The 18236-nt window shown below is 38.7% G+C and overlaps 2 protein-coding genes across 4 annotated transcripts in view; both read right to left on the reverse strand.

Moving 5' to 3' along the window:
• Positions 1 to 1226: 1226 nt before the first annotated feature.
• churc1 (churchill domain containing 1) lies at positions 1227 to 5865 on the reverse strand. The gene is made up of 4 exons (XM_088648735.1): positions 5726 to 5865; positions 4872 to 5007; positions 4467 to 4537; positions 1227 to 2324 (listed from the first exon to the last, which is right to left on the reverse strand). The coding sequence occupies exons 1-4, from the start codon at positions 5762 to 5764 to the stop codon at positions 2232 to 2234; spliced, it is 339 nt and encodes a 112-aa protein (XP_088504861.1). The 5' UTR covers positions 5765 to 5865; the 3' UTR covers positions 1227 to 2231.
• A 3305-nt stretch (positions 5866 to 9170) lies between these two features.
• The window catches only part of stard9 (StAR-related lipid transfer (START) domain containing 9), a 78217-nt gene continuing 69151 nt past the window's right edge, over positions 9171 to 18236 (reverse strand). For all 3 annotated transcript variants that reach the window (XM_088648737.1, XM_088648736.1, XM_088648739.1), the window contains 7 exons: positions 18061 to 18163; positions 17297 to 17445; positions 16390 to 16454; positions 14755 to 14957; positions 14316 to 14395; positions 13140 to 13298; positions 9171 to 12245 (listed from right to left, as the gene is read on the reverse strand). In XM_088648737.1, the coding sequence (XP_088504863.1) occupies positions 12144 to 12245; positions 13140 to 13298; positions 14316 to 14395; positions 14755 to 14957; positions 16390 to 16454; positions 17297 to 17445; positions 18061 to 18163 (861 nt within the window). In that variant the 3' untranslated portion in view covers positions 9171 to 12143. The remainder of the gene's footprint in view (positions 12246 to 13139; positions 13299 to 14315; positions 14396 to 14754; positions 14958 to 16389; positions 16455 to 17296; positions 17446 to 18060; positions 18164 to 18236) is intronic.

An 18236-nucleotide genomic window follows, 5' to 3' on the forward strand; every position in this document is an offset into this window, starting at 1 on the left:
CAGTGCAGCTACTCCAAAATGTCCATCCATTCAAAAATTAATTTGTAACTTTGACAGCAAACAAAAACTTTATAGACAGGTTATAACATGTTAAAGCAATGAAAAAAAAAATAACAGCCCTCTCTGTCTCAGGTTCTTTTAACTCAAAAAGTCTTAAGTTCCTTTAAGGGCATCCAGGTCTTGTTCTTACAGGCCAGTGTGTTTGTGAGTGTTCCCCAAGTCTCTTTAAAGACGACCACCTGATGAGCTTAGGTCTCAAGTCTGCCAATTAAGCCAATAATGAGCTGTTTTTTTATTCAAAACTGAGTTTGAATGAAAACCTGCAGACATTAATTACCACAAATTGGTACCAGGACCACAGACTAAAGGAGAGACAGCTTCAACAATATGGCTGGCCAGACATTTCTCAGGCATCTACAAATCTTTGTGTAACAAAGTATGTCTGAATCTTCACTTGTGATCCCAATGCCTTGTCTAAAAGCAGGGGACAAAAGTTATGAAAAGAAAATGGGGCTTAACAGTCAAAATGGAGAGTCTGAGGTTCATCCTTATACAACAGACATTTAATCATCAGATACCTGTAAGATGTAAAAGTTATAAGTGCAGTCGTATGCCATAGCACAAAATTAAATCTGATCGGAACCGTTCAACCAAGTTCAACCAAACTGTTCAAGTTTGATAAGGTATTAGCAATTACTGTCTCCACATGATTCCACAGCATACATACTTTTAATATAGTATTCTACATTAACCACAGTTAATTTTAAGTTATTTAAATGCATTTTAAATTAGAATATTTAGAAGTAATTTTATAATTAAATCCTTACCTTCTTTTACAAAGTTCAGTTATTGAAACAGAACATCTACTGTACATATCTTGGCCAAGTAACTGGGCACGGCACTCTGACAATACTGACCTGGTCTATGGTTTTTAGTAACAGGCAAACAACACTTCATACATGATTAATATTTGTTTAATTAAGTATATTGGTCCTAGTGAGCTTTAACTTAAATCCAATTGACTTATGAATTAACCTTGACAATCAGCCCAAATGTACAATTAATAATCCAGGCACCAAGAACACATCAAGACAAATATTTACTTTAAAAAGGAAAGCAGAAACAATGATGCTCCCAGGCTAGAAATACGTGTTATCTTCTTTGTCTTTATATCAGAAGTCAAATATTCTAAAGTTTTCTCAACATTTCTCACAGCAAAAACCATCTTAGTTTTTCATTTATTATACTTAAATTGAACTCACAGTACAAGGCATAACCTAATATTCATAAGGTTGTATATTATATATTGTTATATATGTTATGCATCATCATTTAATAATCTTAGAATACATAATGAAAGCTTACATCTTCCCCCATTTACCAAATTCCCATTTATAAACAAAAAAGCAACACCCTTTCTCCTCACCCACACTGGTAATAATGCAGCACCAACACTTCAAAAGTTAAGTAAATCTCAGTGGTGCTCCTGGGTTGTATTTAAAGAGTATTTCAAAATACATAACGATAAGAAAACAAAAATACATTTTCTTTTAAATCAGAAAAGTCCCACCACTCTCAATGTACACACAATGCTAAATATGAGTTCATAAACAGTATTCTTTCTGATTTAGCTTTTAGCTTTCAATTATTACACTACCAAACATTTAATGTCAATTTTAATTCCCAACTTAAAAAAAAAAACACGTTTTTTAAACTGGAAAAAGAAGACCAGCATGTTTTACTAGACCTTCAGTGATACATTTGAAAAAGTGGACTTTACACAGTGATTACAGTATTTTCATAATAAATAGTAATAAGATTTAACTCTTTCTGCAATATTGCAAACAGGACTAGCTCCCTACATTTCACTTTACTAATTCTGCAAACAAACACAGTATTGCTAGACTGCCAAATGTAAACCCACTGACTGCTACTGTAACAGTGCAATAATCATCATAATACAGCCAACTGTACTTCTATATTCTACTTCAGGCAAAATAATACAGTAAACAAAAAAAAATATATATAATAGATTGCCTTTATTACCTCCCCTGGAAATTCACTAATAATGCAACGTTCAGAGATAAATATTATAAAACTCCGGTGCACTGAAGCCCTCTATTGGCACCTGTCTGTAGACATGCAGCAGGACACACGTACAGCATAGGCAGGATGAATGCTATGTATATATGCTGTATGATGTGCCGCTAGTTCTCCCGCTGTGTGATGTTCTAGAAGAGAGGGGCTGTCTGCCGGGGGTCGTCGGGTAGAACGCTGATAGAATCCTCTGCTTTTCCACACAGCATACAGAGCATGGTGTACTCCTACAGCACAGAGGGAACACAAAGCAGTCAGCCCCACACCTTCAAGTCACACCTCACACTCACAAACACAAACACCAGAGAAAAGAGATCAAGGTGCTTGATCAGAGGTAAGGCACTTCGCCGGGGAGGCATCAGTTTGCACATTCTGGAATTCATTATGAAGGTCTACTGAACATACATGGGTGAGAAAACCAAACCAAACCAAGCAATGACATACCAATACTGGACGTATTACTTGTATATCACATACAGGACTATATAAATAAGAATTAGAACTTTAATAGAGGATCATCTCTATGATAGTATGAGTCACAAAGTTAGCTAAAATAGATTTAGAAAAACTAGATCTTGTTAAACTAACATGTTAGGAGTAACTTGAACAAGTTACAGCAGTAATGGGCACAAGATGAGCATTCAATGGGCAGCAAGAAAGCTTTTGGTAAAAGGTATCTTTTTTGAGGAACTTACATGCATGTATTTGGATATGGTAATTAAGGAATATAAAACAGTACACTTAAGAAGAAAAAAAACACTCAAATTAGGGGTGATGTAATTAAAGGAGAAACACACGGATATGTGCTAGGACCACTGACATTCCTAATGTATAATAACATAGAAATTCTTGTATAGTTAGTAAACTGGTTACAATTGAATATTATAACAAAATAGAAGGATTAACAAACAGTGTAGAATCTGGAAATGAAACATGGAAATTCCTAAAATTTCAAACTGGGCATACGTCTGGCAGACTGCATTTAATGTAAGTGTTGAGTTTTACAAGCAAGTTCTGTAGGAGAATCAAAATACAGATAAAAGAAGATGCTACAGTATCTTGGGAAAAGACTAAAGCGTCTATGAGGACAATTTCATCTTCTGATCCAGGGCTTTTCAGCCATGGGCCTGGAGACCTACTCACTGGCTGAGCTGTCAGTTACAGAAATGAGCTGTTAATTGACCAATAATAAGAATAATTTCAGTTCTTGAGTTATTTTCCTAAAGCAGTTTGAGGCTATTTTAACTATTGTCTTGCATAATTAAATTAAGATTGCATTATTTTCTACTCACTAACAAGTAAGAAAAATGTCCAATCAAGTGACTTGTTAGGACATTTAAAGACAGCGCTCAGCTGGTACAAAATCAGCATTAATGTGGGTCTCCAGGACCAAGGTTGAGATCTCCTGTTCTAGACAATGTAGGGAGGCAATACAAATGAAGTTTTGGTATATAGATTTGGTATATTTGGTATACTTAAATCTAGTGTTGTGTTGAAAATGTACAATGCATAAGTAAGACTTCATTCAGAGAGAAGTAAGAACAGATACTTCCGAACCTAAAAGTTTTTTGCCATATTTCTTACGCTCAATGATTTAGGGTGTGGAGAAAAGAGGGATCTAAGGTCTGTAATATAGGGTATTTATAACATGGAAACTTGGTTCAGTTGTTTATCTTGAAAACACTTGTAAAACCTCAATTAAAAAATTGGAACTAAAAGCCCATCCAATTCTGAGAAGCTACAAGAAATTAATCTTTTTAGTCTTGAACTGGATCTGATTCAAATATTCAAAAATCCCACTGACAAAGTCAACCTACTTGATTTCTTTATATTTGACAGGGAAATAAACATTCAACACTGTAGTTTTATTAAGAATATGAAGAAGTCCAGACCTAGGTTAAATGAAATTTATAAAATATGTAACCTTTCTTCAAGTTCACATGAATGGTTCTGTACAACTGTGAGATCCATTCTGCCCAACTAGTTTGTTTGGATGTAGATAGGTAACTGATCCAATGATCTCATCCAGCCATTTTTTGAAAGAAACCACTGTGTCAGCTTCCACAATATGGCTGTTAATATAACTTGCTCTAGACTCCCATGAGGCTTCATGCAAAAAAAGCCTCCTGTGTATAATACACAACATTCTCTGAGGACTCAGGACTCTTCTGTGCTCTGTGTGTACATAACAGCAGAGTAACAGCACTCTTAAAACTACTTAGTTCATTACAAAATCTTGCTTTATACTTGCCAAAAATAATACGTGTTCAGATAAGGAAAACCATTTCTTACACTTAATAAATTGGAGAATATCTTTCACTCACATAATTACTGGTGTTCACAAAGAATGAAAGATTATAGGTACATACCTGGTACTCATCCACAACAGAAAAGGTGTATTCATGCCTCGCGATGATGTGATGACAATTTTTACACACATCTGTTAAACCAAGAGTGAGAAAAAAACAGAGCAAGAGATTATGGAGGAGAAAGGAGGGCTTTTGCCCCTGCAAAAATCTTTGGATCTTTTAGGATGAAAGCAAAATGTAAATACAAAAAATCAATTTTATCATAAGTTTCAGCACAATTTCATCCCATCCCAGCAGGGAGATTCACCGTTGCTTAAAATTACACAAGGGTAACTGCATGTGGGGTTTAACTGGGGATAAGATCGTTCTTCCCCCCAACACAAACTGCCTGCCACTGAGACAGTTCCTCTGTCTAAATGGACATTCCTCTCTGGGGCAATTTGTACATCAAAGACATAAACTCACGGTCATAGGTGACAATTTCTTCTCCATCGTCATCTTCTGTGACTCTGTTGTCGATCATCACAAAGTCCCGCTGGTTGCATTTTGCACAGCCCACATAATTCAACAAATAGGAGCCATTTTCTAAACATGTGCTACCCTGGAAATGAAGGGGAGGTAGGGTGAGCAAATCTGAATCCTTTGAGATATCTCAAAAGGTGACTAATTTTAAGATAGTCAATAGTGTAATACTCCGGAGTTTTGCTCGAATTTGAAAACAAACCAAAGAATTATGATGTATGTAAAGAACATGATGCTGTGTAAAGATTAAGTTAATCCTATGAGTCCCACCTCATCTGTCCTTCCGGTACTTTTGTCTTAAATTATTTATATTACAGGAGCACAGTAATCTTTAATTTCTGAGGTGTGCAGCAATTTTTGCAAACGACAACAGGCTTTATCAGTATAAATCAACGTCTAGGAGCAATGCTTACGGTAGTATGTGAGTGGCAGTGTTTTTTTTTTCCGAAAGAAATCGTTTTCATTTTATTGCACTACAAAATCTTTTGTGCTACTTCAACTATCAAACCACATTAGATTTCTATTTAAGTGAGCTCCTTTGCGCGTATAGTACGTTAATCGCAACCATTTAAAATACCTTAGGAAAAGTAAACAAATACATGAACGAGTTTTATAGTTTCCGAATTCAATGTATTTTAAAATATGAGCCTTAATGAATATTGCTGAATAAAAGACGTGAACATTCAAATCCGTGAGAACAAAACCAATACACATGCACTAAAACATTTCTTTAAAATGTAAACTAGCCAAAACATGGTTTTAACCACGGACGAACTTTAAAAATCTATTTTTCTTACCCTGTCAGGGTATTCCTTCTGTACACAACCTCCACACATACTTTGTCGACTAGATATTGCTAACAACTTAAACTTCAACTTGTTCTTCCTAACTGGGAAGTTCACTTATACACGAACTGCACCCACTTCCGCTCTGTCGCGGAACAATGACGTTTTCATTCTTTACTGGATGCAAAAAAGGTTTTAAAAGAATCAACCTTCTAATAAAATTTCATTTAACATTTTTTTTAAACAGAAAAATTCTGATATTTTCCTTGTTTTGAGTCTTGCTTATAAGCATATTTCTTCAGGTAATAGTCACTATTGTTCGTACTGTTTATAATTCTATTTTTAATAATACGAATACAGTAGGCTATGTACCAAAAACATAGTGTTTCACTTTTGTACCAAGTTTTAAACCTAAACATCTTTGGATTGAATTGCATTGGTTTTAGATAGAGATGCAGTATATAGTGTTTCTTGAGCACTGCCACTTCGTTTTCAGTTCCTTTCGCTTCAGATGGACAACCAGCTATTTTGTAAAACAGTGGCAGTACAAGACAGTGTTGAAAACAAATAGATGCAGGAGCAGGACACCAGACTGTGCCTCGGGCCCTGTTCTGCTATGCAGTCAATCCTGCAGCAGCTGCCCCTGTGAAAACTGATCCATGCATGCTTGAAGTTTGTAGTAACTCAGATGATGTCATTCCAGTCATTCCACAAATGTCCTAGAGCGATCTCCCAACGTTCCTGGACCCTCAATCACATGCCGTTTGCAGAAAGGTTTAGTTACCAAATGATACCAGCGTGACCCGCCAGATTCTATTGACCCCAAATTGCTATGTTCCACCTCAAAAGTGAGGCACCTCATGAGACATCAGGTCATCTTCTTGCCAGTCTGGAAAATAACCAATTGTTGTACTTATAGCCTGGATCCATATTGGGTCAGAGGCAGTGCACATCCTTTGCAAGCTTCCTTGTAAAATTCTGACCACCCAAGTCAAAAGCCTGAAAAAACTGCATTGGACTTTACGTATACTTCACCACAGAGTTCTCTGAAAATGCTGCCTGGTTTAATCACAATTAATGACTGCTACAGCAGTCATGGTACTGATGTAATTTTGTGAAATACAGAACAGCTCTTTCCAGTGCATAGGGCAGGGTTGTGTTCTTCATTTCAGGGAGAATGGAATCCATTTATTGGAATAGAAAAGAGGGATTAGTATTTTTGATTTTTTTTCTACAGCTCCATTTCCAGCCTAATAAAAAGTATTTAGTCCAAATTTTTATACACCAAATGCAGAGTAGTACTTATGATTCTTCCAATTTCCTTTTGTTGGTAGCTGCATAATTTACCTGAGGTCTAAAAGCAATCTGTGAAATCTATTTTCTATCCGTTTCTTCCAAATCAGGGGAGCAGGGGAGCCTGAGCTGATCCCAGCAAGCAAGGGGTGCAAGGCAGGGTGCACCCCAGATGGGGTTCCAGTCCATTGGCAGACAGACAAAAACACATAGATAAACATGCACCCACTCACACCTAGGGGCAATTTTCCAGAAGCCAATTAATCTACTAGCCAGCAGCTATATCGCCCTGCAACTACCAACTGGCAGCCCACTGAAGCTAAGTAAGGATGAGCCTGGCCAATACTTGGGATTTGAGACTTCTGAGGAAACCTAAGGGATAGGTGTTAGTGGGACAAATAGGTAGCACTCACCCTGCAGTCTGTGTGCTCAAATATAGCAGTGTCCTTCGGATGAGACGTAAAACCAAGGTCCTGAATGCGGTCATTAAAAATCCTAGGGTATTTCTTGAAAGAAGTTGAGGTCTTATCCCCAATGTGCTGACCAAATTTCCCACTGGCCTTTACCAATCATGGCCTCCTAATATTTTTGTAAGACAGGGAGAGAGAAGCTTGGAGTCTGAGCACAGGGTCAGCTATTTATATGGCACCCGTGGAGCAGCTGGGGTTAAGGGCCTTGCTCAGGGGCCCAACGGAGTAGGAGTCCTCTGCCAGCCGTGGGATTTGAACCGGCAATCTTCCAGCCACAGTGCTACCACTCTGCCCCTAATCCCCATCTATGAATTAGATGAATCACTCTGCTCTCTGATAGCTGATGTGTGGTGAGTGTACAGGTGCACTTTGGCTGCCATTGCATCCAAGTGGGCCTAGACATTGGTGGTGGCGGAGGGGAGTCCCCAATACCCCATTACCTGTAAAGCTTTCTGAGTGGAGCATCCAGAAAAGTGCTATAGAAGCATAAAGCAATTATTATTACCAGTATTTTTTTTTGGACAGTGGAAGGCAACCTGAGCACTTGGAGGATACCCACACTAACACGGGGAGAACATACCACATCAACACAGATAGCAGGTCCGGAATTGATCCCAGGACCCTATTACTGCGCGGCAGCAATGCTATTCACTGTACCACCATTCCATGCCCGATCTGTGACATGTTAACTTTAATTTTTGTTCAGTTTTAAGGCTTTCAGCAATTTTAATTAAACATTGCACTTGTGTTGGGGGCAGCACAGTGGCAGAGTGGTTAGCAAAGCTGCCTCGCAGCACTGGGGCCCTGGGTTCAATTCCAAACATGCTATCTGTGTGGAGTTTGTATGTTCACTTGAGTTTGGTCCGGGTGCTCTGGTTTCTTCCCACAGTCCAAAGACATACTAGTAGGTCTGGGAAAATTGGTCCTGGTGCGAGTATGTGTGTATGTGTCTGTGTGTGCCCTGTGATGGACTGGTGTCCCATCCAAGGTATATCCTGCTTTGCATCTGTTACTTGCTAAGACAGGCTGCGGCTCCTACGTGACCCTGAACTGGATAAAGTGATTAGGAAATGAATGGATGCAAGTGAGTAGCATGTCGCTTTTCACTTTTTTGTCAGCTATCAGATGGGAGATTGAAAAATAAACTGATTTCAAACCATCATATGTGACTTGGTCACAGCCGGTCGTGGCCAAGTACGTATCAGGTCTGAATCTATTCATTATTATTGTTGTTATTAAGTACCTAAAAAACAAAGAGCAAAAGGATTAACCCAAAGTTGACTGAAGAATTGTTAAATGAAATATCCAGTTACAACGGGCATTACAGCAAAACTGGTGTTTACACAGAGAAGAGCTTCAAACCCGAACTGGCACCAGTTCTCAAGGTGGATGGTCAGAATTACTGAAAATGTTTTCGCACAAAATATTTTAAACGTATACACTGTTATTGTTAACATGAAAATGTTAGGTGTTTTTACAAAAATCCTGAATAGCAATTTTCAATGCAAGAGAGGTCTTTAAGACCATCAGTGGCAGAAGGACACAAGTAGGAATTATGAGGAGTTTTCAGGACACAAAATAAGATGCCGTCTGGAAAAAAAAAACACTTGTCCCACTTCAAGAAATAGCTTGATAGGACTCTTGGATCAGTAAGCTGATGGTCACCAAACAAGACAGTTTAGACTCCACTGGTGAATGTTTTAAAGACCTTTTTGACAAATCTGTCAGGCTCTTTAATAACCACAAGAATCCTGAAACTTCTCATTCCTCATTTAAAAGACAAATACATACTGCTATTGGATTAGAGGCATTTCAACTACAGAGCCTAAGTACAACCACAGCAGAGAACATAATGCAGATATTTTATACATTATAAAACACTTGCACACAGGATTTTTAAATAAAGCAAATATATTGTGGAAAAAATATATACGTTCATAAATAATTTCCAAAAATTAAAAAATATTAAATGCAAATACAAAAATGCTTGTGATACGAATTTTAAAAAGCAGAACAGAATACAAAAAATACAAAATCCACTCCAACACATAAATAATCTTTGTTATTTTGAACTTGTAAACATTCTTGCACACATATATATTTATAAAAATAAAACTATCTGTACATCCTTCTTTAAAAGAGATCAGCCTTCATTTATCCCTTCCAAGGGGAAACTGTCATTTGAATTATTAATTTTAGGTTCCAAGAGTAACCCAGTTATGTCAACATTAATGTGTTGTAGCATGCAGCCTTCAAATGAATCAACAATAGGGGAATTTTTTTTGGACTGTTTGATCTCCATATTTTATCATTGTCCCATGTTATTCTATCACATCCCTATTATGCTTTCAGACACTGTAGATTAGGTCAATCTAGAGGGTATTCTAACATCAGAATTCACAGAGTGGCAATGGGCAATTATAAACTGCTCTTTCAATCAAAGGGGGAGATCCCAGTGTTCTTGTCTTTGAAAGCCATAAGCAAATGTCTTTTTATGAGCTTTTCCACAGTCAGGAGGCGTTCATACTTCATATACTACTTGTTTTCACCTCAGGTTTGATGCTATATTGGTAACACAGTGAGACAGTTCGCTATTGTTTTAATACACACACCTAAAAATAAAAGATTAAATTTACAAATTAAGGCTTTACTATAGAAGATGAGGTGAGTACAAGTACAGCTGTAACAATTTACCCAGAGACACCTTTTCACAACATTAGCACATATCAGATTGAAATCTATAGTGTGTTTTGAAGCTACAATATTAACCCTGTAGCTGGCACTGTAAAGTACATAATGTATAGCCTATTTGTTCCTCTGAGGTACAAGCTTAATCTGGTCTATCCTACACAAATTTCTAAATTTCAGAGTCTAACCCTGCAATATTAAATGCACAGGGATGCAGTCTTTTGAACTGACAGTCCTGTTAACACCACTTACTCTCAAAGCAGTAGATTTTTCCAAGCCTGAAGTCAGTTAAATGTAAAACTATGTACAAATTATATGTACGGATTTAAACAAATGTGTTTCTCAATCTATTATATAGATTATTAAACAGTTTGTACGTATTTGTATGGCTAATCATATCGTATCCAGGTATCCCCTCCATATTGCAATGCCTGAAAATAGTCTCAAAAGGCAGGCAGCTGGTAAATTGTTTTAGTAAGAGGAAGTGTGAAAGCTTGTCAGACAATGAAGTAACACCAAAGTAAATTTATAGGAATTTAAGTGATTTTCTAATAAGGCTTGCTGTGTCAGGAATATCGTAACATTTTTTGCATAAGTGAATGAAAATAGTAAATAACCACATATACATATAAACACAAAGATACTTATATACATAATCAGTTCAGGTAAAATTCACGTTTTAAATAAGTTTTTTAGGTCTGATAAATTACATAACATTCTTGGTGATGCTTATTTGCTGACCTAATCATTGAATCGCTGACTCTAAAGCACATTTTGCACAGATGAATACTAGACTTAAAGGACTGATATATGTCATCAGTACTTCCCTGTTAATTTCTGCTCAAGCTTGTTTAAAATATTTTCCATGTCACAAAAAAATAAGGATTCTGAAATTAAAATTCTCAAAAGTAAATATCAGCTGTTTTACTGTGCAAACCTGGTTTGCACAAAACTGAGTCATTCACTGTGTAACTGTGATTCTCCACCACTTATTGTTTGAATTTCAATTCAGTCTTTTCTGATTCACTACAAAGGTGTTTTTTGCAGCACACCACTTAATGGAGTCTTTTTATTACAACAGCAACAGAAAATCATATTTGAAACATGTAATAGGACATCAGACTAGTAAAGCAGGAAATCACAGTGAAGTGCCGATGTTATACGCAGATCTCTTTAAAGACTGAGCTGCAGGGTATGTAGTTTATATTTAGTGGTTTAGACTTCTAACAAAATGTTTTGTGAAAGGTCCAGTATGACAATCTGTGTTCCATGTGCTTTCAAGAGTTTGCTTATCTTTGGCACAATATGTTCAGTCCACAATATCTTAGATATCTGCAATGAAGGTACTGCTGACTTGAATTAAACACAGCAGTGCTTAAAAATAGTATTAAAAACTACTAACCACAACTGAAATAGAAACCAGGATTTTTTTGGTCTCTGTGAACTTAGCACTCTTTGCTTGAGAGGAAAATGTTCCCAGTCACTGAAACGTTCTCTAAAAGCTTTGTTTCCTCCTCAGAGATGACTGCTGGAAAATAGAGACTGAAGCAGCCCTAGTAGGCACAGCAACGCAGCAATTTCAGTAGAGCAATTGTCCGTATTATATACTGTATATATATTATCATGGGTTGTTATCTGTCCATCATGACTAAGCACTGAAAGTTAAGTGTTTAAGGTATACTCTCTGATCAAAATAAACAGAAACTATCCGCTTAATATTTCATATGGCAAATACATCAAATGGTTTTGCCTTGTGATTAGTGTCTTTACATCCCTGTCTGCTTTATGGCTTCTATAAGTAGCAAATCATGAAAGGTATAGAGTAAATGCAGAAGCACTTTCTTCAAATGGGTCTTAGAGGTGCATCAGTGGCTGCATGGATCCTGACCTTTAGGTCAACCTGCAAACCATGCAAGCACACTTAGGAGGATTTCCTTGTCCATCTTGGCAGCCCTGCTTGCGGATGAAAGCTGCTGGTCTCAGAAAGAGAAGAAGCTGTCCAGATCTGCTATCACCATCGCCTGCCTCTTGGCCACTGAGCCCAGCAGGCGCTGTGGAAGGACTGGAGTCCCCAGATCGACCTGCAGAGAATAGGGGAGGAAAAGCATACATCCTGAGCAATGAAAGCAAGACTCTGTCCGAGAAAAACAGCCTGACCCTGTTGGATGACTGAAGATCCTGCCAATGTACAGTACAGCTCACACACAACCCTGAGGAATTGGAGTTATCGCTAACATATTCAGTAATGTGTACTGATTTAGGGGAAAAAAAGGCATGTTTAGCTAATATCAAAGGTAAATGAGGCACTATCACCCACTATAACTCAGCCACTGGAGGGTGAAAGGCTAGCTAATAATCTGTGGTTTTGACTGTCCATTCTTATTCATGTTCTTTTTTTTAAGTCTTACTGTACCTTGATTGGTACTTTTCAATTATTCTTTTGTCAAATCTACAGTTGAAATTCATGTTCATTTTGATCTTCATATTTCTACTCAGTCACAGGATGAGTGAAACTCACATTTAAAACTTTTAAACAGCTGACTTTTTATTCCACTGAGAAGCATTTATCAACATATTTCAAACACATACAATAAACCCGTAGTTGTAAACCCTTTATCTGAACATGTTACTAAAAGTTATAGCAATATTGTTATTTCATGGTGATTTTATCACTATTCAATCATTTAGCTGATGCGATCTTGGAGGGAGAAAAATACAAACATGGTTTTCCGACATTTCTCAACTGCTAATTGTTTAGACTGACAGCTTGTTTTTTAAATGTGACACGCACCTATTTAAATTAAAGTGCAGCAACCTAAGGATTTAACAGGTGGCTAAAGTCAGCACTCTTAAGAAAGAAGACCCCAGGAATGAAACTGAATGAATTAGCATGACAGAAACCCAGGAGTATGTCTGTGAAATCCTGGCTTTAGTGCTCGAATATGGTGGTGGGTGGAGGAAAAGAGAGGGCGTACCTGTGTCATGTAGATGACCCTGGTGACCTCTTTCCCATCACGGGTGTGGGGCTGCAGTACCCAGGCGCTGGGCAGCAGCTCTCCACGCACCATCTCTGTGCCAGGGCGGGGCAGGCTCTCATCGTATACGGAGCGCATCGCCAGCACAAACTGGCCTTCCTGAGGGGAGGGGTGAGAACACTCTGAAGCCACACATCTCTGCCACACCAAGGGTACTACGGCTTTCAGGAAACAAAAGCATTGAGCTTTGACTGGCCCCATCTTGTTGTCAGTCATCCTTCATGTTACAACTGGGAAGGTAATAAGAATCTCACTGCCTAGCAGTTTCTTTAATTTCGGGTTTTACAAGGTGTACAGTATATAATCCAGTAAGTTCATGCTTTCTACGCTAATACACAGATATATACAAATGACTGTATACACATGTGCATATACTGTACACACATCACAGAACTTCAGCTACATGTCTCTGGTAAATCATCCTGGCTCTGAATGAGGATAGGGATTTATAGTATGTGGTCTGTAACAGAGCCACAAAAGAACTGATTAAGGGTATTAAAAGATGAGGTAGAATAAGCACCAGCAAACATACCAGCCCATTCCTGGACTGTTGCAGGACCAGCCTGGTCTATAACATCACAAAAAGAATATAGATGCATGACTGAAGTTTGCCAGACAACACCTAGGTGAAGATCAGGGCTATGTGAACAATGTGCTATGGACGGGTGAGACAAAGGTAGAACTATTTGGCCACAATGCCAGACATCATGGGAGGCCATCAGTCAAAAAGCTGAAGCTGAACCATAAGTGGACCTTGCAACAAGACAATGACCCAAACCACTCAGGCAAATCCACAAAAGAATGGCTCAAAAAGAAGAAATGGAGGCTTATGGAATGGCCAAGTCAAAGCCCAGAACTTAACTCCATACAAATGCTTGTGGGGGGGACTTGAAGCGGGCAGTACACGTAAGAAAGCCCTCAAATATCACACAGTTGAAGGAGTTCTGTAAGGAGGAGTGGGCAAAAATATCTCCAAGTCGATGTAGGAGACCGATAGATAATTACAAGAAACACCTACAAGAATGTCTGCACTCACGCTGGGACACACAACTCTCTGCACACCTACTGTACCAGCCTCGGGATACCAGGCCCATGGCTGCCTTATTCAGGACTCACCTGCTTGTCCTCAGCGCTGATGCAGCAGAAGTCCCGGGGCTGTTTGAGGTAGCACACTGAAGTGTCCATCACCACATACACTGGGGAAGACATTTTACCTTTATTTCCTGTTTTGTTTCATGTGAATTTTTATTTGCTTTGGCAACACTGATTGTACCCATCGGTCATGCTAATAAAGCACCTTGATTTGAAAAAACTGAAATTGATAACTTGCTGTTCAGTCATGTTACTAGACTACAGAAAGGACTGTTTGCTTGACTGTTCTTTCTAGGTATAGTATAAAAAAAACAATATTCTTCGTACTGATGAAGGAACAAACTCAGGTAGGATATTTTGACAGTAAAGCAGTTATAAATACATTGTTTTTAAAAGTGGCAGTGTGTGCCAGTGTGAGAGTGCCCATGTGTGTGTGTATGCACGTGTGCGTGAGAGTCGTCACCCAGCTGTGTGGTGCTGTCCAGCCTTTTGGCCTGTGCTTTCCTGACAGCTCTGTGGTAAAGGTGAGTCTTGGAGTGGTCCCTGATCATACACCACACGCTGTATAGAGGCTGCTTGATCACAGCTGCCCCAAGGAAGCCGTGCATGGATGGGCTGGAGAAAGGCTTGTAGTACACCAGCACCCCTTGCTCCAGGCCTTGGTACCTGGTGTCAAGACAGAAGAGCGGATTTACTATAAATAGGCATAGTTATTGAGCATTAAAACATGTAAAAAAGAATTGAGAGTGGCTGAAGATTTACCCAAGAAAACATAAGAATAATTGAACTGAGTATTGCAAAACCTGGAGCACTCCATAACTGACAGTGTCCTTGTAAATTGGAAGCACAGTGTTCCTCTCCATATGTGCACTGTCCAGAACAAAACGCAACTGATCCCAATGTGGGCTAGAGGTAAGACAGTTAGCAGCCAGCTCTGCAGGGCTGCTTTTGTGGCTACTGATAACCCAGCTAGTAAAATACTCCTCTTAGTTACAGTAGGTTAAGATGAAATGCAGAGCGGTCACACTCGGAGATGCAGGCTCAGAAGAACATCAGTGTCAATGAGACCAGACAGAATAGTGACTACACTTCCCTGGAAATGCTTGACAACCTGACAGGCCGGAGGTAGGTGTCAATCTGTCCTATGGAGCTACTGGATTAAGTCTGTTTGCACTTGATTTAGAAATATTGCTTGTGTTTCTGGTCTTCACATTTAGATATAGGGCACCTCTGTCGGAAACCTAATTAATTATTAATTAAGAACAAGGGGTATTATGTCTATTCTACATAATTTAATATTTTATTTTACATCTTGTGCCAGAAACAAGTTAACTTGTCTTTGTTTAATACAGGTGCAGAACCAGGGAGGAGCTGAGTTGTCGTATTGTAAAATGCTCTACACCAGTCAAAATATAGCTTTTCATGAATCTGTGTACAAGGAATATACTGCAATGGCTAGTCTGTGAAAAGTGATTCCTGAAGATTTCAGGTGAGGACTCTATAGAAATCCAACTTCTTAAGCAGCAATAAATGGATTGAATGTGCTGCTGGTGAGCAAAACCCACATTGAAGCACTTCTGAAGGAAGAGGTATTGTGGGTTAGGTGGTGCTCCAGGTTTCTTGTTTGATTCCAGAGCAAGAACATTGTGGAACTATTAAGTGATTTTTTATTTCATGCTCAACGTATTTGTATTATTATCACATTTCAACATAAAAAAACTTGTCTTGCATTAATCCAAAGCATGTGTCCTTAAATGCAACCTTCTACAGACCAAAGCAAAGAACCTTCCTAAGCCATGTGCTGAAGACACAGTTTTAACTTTAGCCAAAAATAAAAGGATTAAGTAAAGCTACAGTACTGTACAAATAAGATGACAAATTAATAAGACCCTGGAATGAGCACTTCTTTTTAAAACATCATAGCCTATGCCATCCACTGTTCAATTTTTAGAATAAATAGAGACACGAGCCTTTGACTCCTCTTAACCTGCTTACTGTGCATGACACCCTACCCACACAGCTCTGGTCAGATCATAATCTTGCTTTAAGGCACAAAGTAAACAACATTCAAGAAGGTCACCAGTGTATCCAGACTTACTTCCAGCCTCCCAAAGAGTTCCCTGAGAATAAGTTTCCCAGGTCTCCTTCAGAAGCAGATCGGATCTGAAAGGTCAGAATTAGACTGGTTAGGTCTACTCACATTTAAAACTTTGGAAATCTGAATGTGACATAAATCATCACCTTTAACCCATATTATGTGTTGGAATAATGATGCAAAAATGAAATTAAAAGTGTTATAATATATAATGAACTGACTGAACTCTGAGTTCTTTTAGTTCATATTTTAATAACACATGATAGAAAGCCTGCAAAAGGAGAGCTAAAAACTTAGCAGTGCTGTTTTAGTTTTACAATGTGTTTCCAGTTTAATAGGTGGCTTTTTTTTAACTGCCAACATTACTGGCACAACGTTACAGCCATATTGTAAAGGCGGTCTACTGCTTCCTCTGCTTCTTGAATCAACTAAGCTTGCTGTATGTCAGCATTAATAAGCTATCATAACACTAACTGCTTTATTGAGATAAAGATAGTAGTATCTAATTTGGTAACACAAGGCAACAAATGTGTCTCTTTTATTGAGGAATAAAATTGTTTTTCTCCTTTTTGCACTGTTCTAAACAATGATATTCTGTACTCCTCCCAAATACTTGAACTTAGTGATGGCTTGAATCTTGACCTCTCACAGTTACAGAACCAGGTAAACAGGTTTGTTTGGCTGGTTTCAATGCTACTAAAAAATGCTGGCAGTGCTGGGGACAGATGAGTGTCAAGGTCGTGTGCTCCATTCCTAACTGTGCACTGGTACTTAGGGACAGAAACATGGAAGAGGTACTAGAAAAGCACGTTTGTGCTAGACTGTCTAATTCACATTGATTCTAAACTACTCCACAGTGAGCAGCTAAATATTTAGTCGTGGTTAACCTTGAATTCCCCCCAGATTCTACCTCTGCCATAGCACAGGCAACTGTACATGCGGCTATCTCCTGATAGGCTCCCGACACAGACGAGATCGAGTTGACAGACCGGGTCCTCTCCCTGACTCTTGGGACCAGAGGCTGCCGGGCACTATTCTCAGGGCCCTCCAGACGGACATCTGGGTTACACAGAAATAAAAATGAACAAAGGTGGCCATTGCAAAGTCACAATACAGAAAATGGAAGTCAGTTTGTTTATCTTAAAGGTGTTTTCAATATGGCTCATAGACTGCAACCTAAATAATAAATAGCTAAAGTTCAGGTTTAGAGCCTATATGTTGCTAATACAAAGACACCTCATGTAAAAAGGAGCACCCAAGAACAGGGTGGACACGCCCAGTTCTCCCAAATCATTTTCTCACCAGTGGTCTCATCATAAACCTTCTGCACAAGCATCTGCATAAGGCCCTGTTGAACACAGGATCAAGCTATAACTGGGCTACATCTGTGTCATCTGTATTTTCTGCTTGTACCTGCAGAATATACTTATTATCTCAATGTCACAACTGCTCACATGAAAAACTATGGGTTTTTTTGTGCTTTCTGTATTAATGCTGTATTGGGCAAGCTAAACATTTTTGTACACGCAGTGCAATTCTACTTTTACCTAAAGCAATGAAAGACTGTTTTTTAAGTGCTTACTATCAAGAGAGATCAGAAAACCATTTCAAGGTTGTTTCTATAACAGTGCCAATCAGGAATTCAAGTGTCACCTTGCCTGTAAGAGCACTCACCGTGAGCAGACAGCCACTGGCGCTGGGCATCCGGGCACTGGGAGCCCCTCACTGTGGGCCGACCCCTGACCCTCTCTGCCCGCTCCTCTGAGGACTCAGCAGCCTGCAGAAGAAGAGACAGACCAGTTAACACTAGGGGCAGAGAACTGCATCAAGGACTAGTCTGATCTTCAATT

This window comes from Lepisosteus platostomus, chromosome 10 (assembly GCF_059453375.1).
Source record: "Lepisosteus platostomus isolate fLepPlt1 chromosome 10, fLepPlt1.hap1, whole genome shotgun sequence".
Lineage (NCBI taxonomy): Eukaryota > Metazoa > Chordata > Actinopteri > Semionotiformes > Lepisosteidae > Lepisosteus > Lepisosteus platostomus.

Bases quoted from the DNA above. Each gene is read 5' to 3' on its own strand.
- churc1 (XM_088648735.1), bottom strand. From the start codon at position 5,764: ATGTGTGGAGGTTGTGTACAGAAGGAATACCCTGACAGG. The intron at 5,008-5,725 runs GTAAGAAAAATA...CTTCATTTCCAG, and splicing joins AGAAGGAATACCCTGACAGG to GGTAGCACATGTTTAGAAAA. The intron at 4,538-4,871 runs GTGAGTTTATGT...TTGGTTTAACAG, and splicing joins AGAAATTGTCACCTATGACC to ATGTGTGTAAAAATTGTCAT.